At 50.7% G+C, this 5,783-nt stretch overlaps 1 protein-coding gene across 1 annotated transcript in view; it reads right to left on the bottom strand.

Annotated features, from left to right (window-relative positions):
• Window positions 1–2,057: 2,057 nt before the first annotated feature.
• Window positions 2,058–5,783, bottom strand: part of EMH_0059100 (uncharacterized protein) — a gene marked incomplete at both ends in the record, with an annotated part of 4,475 nt that continues 749 nt past the window's right edge. The window contains 4 exons of the mRNA XM_013497647.1: window positions 2,058–2,843; window positions 3,394–3,522; window positions 4,138–4,272; window positions 5,270–5,425. Of these exons, the coding sequence (XP_013353101.1) occupies window positions 2,058–2,843; window positions 3,394–3,522; window positions 4,138–4,272; window positions 5,270–5,425 (1,206 nt within the window). The remainder of the gene's footprint in view (window positions 2,844–3,393; window positions 3,523–4,137; window positions 4,273–5,269; window positions 5,426–5,783) is intronic.

Here is a 5,783-nt window from a genome sequence, read left to right as displayed (position 1 = left end):
GGATCGCTGGACGATCGCCTTTCATGCCGTTCTGCATGAAGGGCACTCCGGCGACATTCCAAGCCAATATCTACGCCTAAATGCCTACTTGCAGCCGTCGTTAGGCAGAGGGTCTATTGATTACCTGAGCAATGTGCTCATCTACACTCCTGAGTCCTTCCGGTACGGAAACACGGAATACACGGCAGTAATCCCGTAACTCTTGCAGGAGACATGCAGGACCGTTGGGTTGTCTTGCACAGCTTCTCGCGAGCGCATCTACTCGTCAAAGGTAGTGCACTCCAATTTTCCGAAAGGCTACGGTAAATGTTCATCATCAGGAACCACCGTGCTGCGCCCTTCCGTAGGAGTGGGAGGAAAGGAGGAGTCAACGTTCTGATGGTCGAGGGTGCATAGGAGGGAACGTTGGTTGGCCTCTCGTTGCCACGGGGTGCTTTCGCGGTTGGATACCGGGAAAGGAATGATGGCCCTGAGAACGTGTAGAGGGCTTTGCAGCCCCACCTCGCTGATATGGGCTTGGTAAAATTATAGTGACCAGCAACATGGCTTGCCTCCCACATGTGCAGCTCTTGCGTGAGCGGCGTCCTACGGCCGCCATGTCATTTCCATTGCACCGACCTTCTGGACAAATCTACTGCAGCTCTTGCAAGGCAACGAACAAAATCAAGGCTGCGAACATACGAACATACCCAGCCCCCGTTTTGGTGCATTGGCTAACATCATTGGCAGCTGCTAAGCACTTACTTGGCCTTCAATAGCCAACCTGCACCCAAGTAGAAATGCATGGGCCACCATCAGAGAGACCACGCTACAGAATAGACAGATGTAGCGACTGGCGCAAGCAAATAAATGCGCATTTGCCTAGGGCATGTACAGTTTTACATGCAGCCTGTCAGAGATGCATGTACAGCTGTAGATATGTTGCACTGCTAGGAAAGGATTATTTTTGGTAATTCGAGCATGTTGCTGACCCCCCACCAGGACAAAGCTACCAACGACTAGACGCAAACGCACTACTATTACTACACTATACTACTATTACTGGCGTGAGCGCGAGCAGGCTGATTCCTGGCTTCTCGAGATGAGACATAATGCATCGAACCAGGAGCGCTCATGAGAACGGGGGTTAAACTGAACTTTCTTTCAACTTCAGCTGCTTTAGAATTTTTCCTGTGGAGGTTCCGGGTGGCGACGCACTAGGATGTTCCGCGGTGTCAGTCGATGAGCTCGCAGCTTTCCTAATGGATTAATGATAAATCTCACTTCAGGGTTCACGACTTGAGGTTCGATGACTTAGTCATCCTAGGGTTCTATTCCCCCCTAGAACGGTCTGAGGCCGTCATAGCTTGGCCTGCCTCCTCGGAGTTGCGCAGCTTGTTATAGTGTGTTGCACAGTAACCCAGTAAGCTTAGCAAGGTACGCAAGGTACGCAGTTGTCGCATCTCGTTCGTGCCAGCGCGAAAGTTGCCTGGATGAGCAGCAATCCAGCCAACCAACTAAGGATAGCTGGATATATAGCTAGGCTGTTGTGTAAACTATGACGGGCAAGGCGAGCGAAGCAACTCCTCGCAAACCAACTCCTCAGCAGCGCATGAAAAACACGATAATGCAACGGCAAAGAGGACGTATATGAACACAGAACAGAGAGGCAATACGTTTGGCAAAGGCAGGCAAATGACACAAGAGACAAATGACAAAAATGAGAGATAAAGGAGTCAGCCCGAGTCACAAAACACTGCAGATGTGTTTGCACGTAAGGCGCACGTAAAGGAGCGCCGGTACCCCGTGTCAGGTAGGATATTCGAAAGCTCGCACATGGGCTGGAAAACAGTTCTTTGACATAGTTATGTGCTTCATCCATTTCCTCACTATTCGGTTAGTTGCGCTTGTAAGCATTCGCGCTACTGTCAAACACACCTATTTCCGTATATAAACGCTCGTGTCTGGACAAGCTCTCCTCTTTTGAGATAGATGCCTATTGGTCCTTGTGGCTTGCTCATATAACGTTCCACGCTTAATACACAAATACCCGTTTGTCCATATAAAAGCAGTTTTTTTCATTCTGGCGTTGGCGGAGGCAGCTCGTCCTCCCCAATCCTCAAGGCGGTAGAGGGACTGCCGGGAAGTGCGAGGTTTCCCACCTCTCCGTCGTCAGCCATACCCCGCCGCTTATCCCTCGCTCCCAGTCGCGTGTTGTGGTGCATATTTCGGACTATGTTTCGAAGGCGGGTTAGCAGGCAATCCACTGCCCTAGCAGCAGGAGAAAGCTGCCCGGGCCCCCCGCCGCCCGCAAAAACAGCAGGGGCCCCCGCCGCGCCCGAACGATTAATGGCTGCACCCAAATGATGCAGCGTGGGAGGCCCCCCAACGGGCCCACAGGGCCCCGGGCGAGCCCGAGCAGCGCGGGAACGGGTCATGTAAGAGGGCCCCCCTTCGTCATCCTGTGGGCAAAACCTGCGGGATGCGACTTGCATGCACGTGAGGAGAGTGTCCAGTTGAGTTGATTTAAGGGTGAGGGGCAGCGGAGCAGTGGGTGGAGAAGCTGCTGCTGCTGCGGCTGTGGCTTCCGAGCCACCCTCTTGCTGCAATAGCAGCTGCTGCTGTTGCTGCTGCTGCTGCGGCTGGGTGCTGGGCCTGTCTATCAGCAGACAGCCAGGCACGAAGCAGCGCTGCGGTGGCCCCCACAGAGGCGCATCATTTGCAATGCTCACAACGCGGCCAGGCACAACGAGCCCTTTCGTTGTTGCTGGCAGGAAGTAGCCATCATTCATGTTCTCTACAAAAACCTCAGCGCTGTCGCTTTCCCCTTCTCCCCAGTCTTCTCCACGGCAACTTGCGGGATCCTGCGGCTCAAAGTGAACATCTAACAAAGAAATATGTCGTTTTGACCGCCTTTCTAACACAACGTGCCATACATACCATAGTAGTCAGGGGCAAGGCACCTAACGACAACACAGCCGACACTGCCCACCTTCACACGCACATGCACACCGCACAGCCTCCACGAACGCCAGAAACAAAGAAATGTGCAATTAATATAAGCACATACGCCTTAACAGAGAAACATATGCTTACGCAAACACAAAACTAGAGGTGGGGCTATGGAAATTAAAGTGGTGTCTAACAAGGGGCATGCAAGTTCGTATACCCGCATAAGAGATGAAGCAAGCGGATCAGCAATGATTTGCATTTGCACGAACCCAAAACGAGCTCGAAAAGAAATCAGTAAGTGTGGGACCGCAGGGAGACAAGAAAACTGCCTCCAAGAGCTAAGCGTCCACTTTATGAACAGGTGAACACTACCAGAAAACCCAAACGAGGGAGACAGAGGAAGTGCACTAGTCCACAAACAAGTGCACCGCATGCCACAGGATAAACAGGGAAAGGAACTACCTTGAGAGTTGAATGAAGGGCCTCTCTGTGCAGCAGGTGGTCGCTGTAAACGTCAAAAGGCAAAAAGTTGCGATCATTGAAACTCCGCATGAGCTCCGTTCCGCACTCTGCTGACAAAGTCGCCACCGCCTGTACGCACAACACCCAACATCCCGTGCGAACATCCCCTTTTCTTACGATCTATCGTCTTCCGTACTATTCATTCTTCCTAATCAGCAAATCGTGCCAAGTGCATAGCTACTCTTGGGGACAACAGCATTACAAGCTACACAAGCAGTAACAACTACAGATTAGCCCTGTGATAGTTTAGTTGCAATCCTGAGAATTCTTGAATATTTACTNCCCCCCCCCCCTTCCCCCCGCCAACCCGTGCCTCTCCCTTGCCTATTAGATTGCGGCGAACAGTTCATAATACTTAGTGCTACCATGCAAAACATGTAACACGGGACCCGCAGGACAGAGCGCCAAATATACAAAACCAAGGAAGAACAGCAGTGCCCCAGAACAATCCTACAGTGCAACGCCAGTAAGTGCCGCAACACTTTTACTCCTTAGCGTGCGGCCCCAGCTATACAAGGCCGACAATCGACTGTCCTCCATCTTTCGTTTTCGATCTGTGTTGTTTTCCCTTTACACTATGCATTATCGATTGTGTTTTGCCGCATGTACTATGCATCTTGTGCTCTATCTCTCGTGCGCCGTCCTGCGCATGCATGCTAATTCTGCTTTCGCGTAAAGCCACACCTCATGCACAAGCTCCTCCCTGCGGATTTGCTTCGAGCCAATGTGCCTGTTCTTCTTCTTGATGCGGGTCCCGTCCTCTAACTCCTGCAGCTTCCTCTTCAGGCCAAACTTGAACTTGAACCGGTAGTAAAAGTCCTGAACCCACGTTGAGACAAATCTAGGAGCGTCCAAACATATGCGAATGTATTTGAACACGCTTGAACACGCTTGCACATGTTCGAATGTATCCACTCACAGAGACACCCATACAGCCACACGTAAGTGCGTTTGTGGGCATTTGGTAGCATAGAGGAGAGCTCACCACCTATATTCAAATGCATTCAGGTGCAGTATACACAATATGCATAGCATATTGTGTATACTGCACCTATGATGCACATATGATGCACCTGAATGCACGTAAACGCTAGTAGAAATAACCAAATATGCGTAGCATATACAAATAAACATAGAGAAATCTAAATACAGTAAAGGCCAGAAGAACAACGGAAAGAACATAAACAGGGTGAGACACATGCGAATACATAAAAGTACATTCAAAAACACGTTTTAAAGAGCGTATAAACATATTCGAGCATATTCGAACGCAAATGCACCTGCCCAGACCGAGACAAGCGAGTGAAACAGGGAATTAATCGTTGTGTTTGTACTCAATTCCAGAGCCGGACAACAGCAGTCTGCCACTAAGACGCATCTCGACACAGCGACGCGGGACGCACATTCCTCTGCAGAAGCAGTGAGGTGATGCAGATGACGCAGTGGAATGCAACGAAGTACAACTAAAGACAGCTACACCCGAAGGAAACGTCTGAGACGTAATGAGAGGTATTGGAGTGTATGAGTATGCATACGGAAGGCTGCTCGGATAAGGTAGATCATTCCATCTTTGCTTATTCTTACACGTCAGCACACGGCAGAAACCGTGCACGGGTGAGCACCGAGACGCAATGAAGTGTCCTTGCTCTCGCTGGGGTATGCTGTTTTGCTCTCAATCAGCTGGCAGCATGCCACGACATACGATGAAATACACGGCAAACAAAACCCAGCAAACTTCACACCAAATGACCATAGAAGGAGGTTGTGTCAGGACGCAAGCCACGAAGCAGCTGCTGCTGTAGGGCTTATTACTCACAACGCAGTCTCTGGTGGTCTTGCCGTCAAGGCAAGCTGCGATTTTCTCGAAGTTCTTTGGGTACATGAGGTACTTCTCTACAAACGTTCGAGCTTCCGCCTCCGCCCACACCGTCACCGCTTTTCTTTCTGCCTCTTGTTCAACCGGGTCAACCACCTGAGATAAAATGCACAATCCAAGTATGCACATCCGCCAAGTTGATAACAAAGACTCTCTGAGTGATCGACGCAAGCACAGATGGTTCCTGCATGGAGACATTGGTACGGCCCTAAGCGCATACACTGGCAAGGCCCACGCCCCTTCGCCGGAAAAGTGCCTATACCCATCCGTAACAGTAATAAAAACGCTAGCAGTACGCGCTTCGGTTGCTGCTATCGCCAACAATGCGACTGGGCGACTGGGAGCTCATATGGTGTTTCGTCGCCTGCATGTGCCCAAGAAGCGGGGCGTTTGTGCCCTTACGCTACTTCATGCTAGTATATGCATCATCTGCATCCGGTGTGTGTGTCGATTC

This window comes from Eimeria mitis, genomic scaffold (assembly GCF_000499745.2).
Source record: "Eimeria mitis Houghton genomic scaffold, Emh_scaff2820, whole genome shotgun sequence".
Taxonomy (NCBI): domain Eukaryota; phylum Apicomplexa; class Conoidasida; order Eucoccidiorida; family Eimeriidae; genus Eimeria; species Eimeria mitis.
Note: the sequence above shows the minus strand (reverse complement) of the source record. Positions and strands in the feature narration are given on the sequence as shown.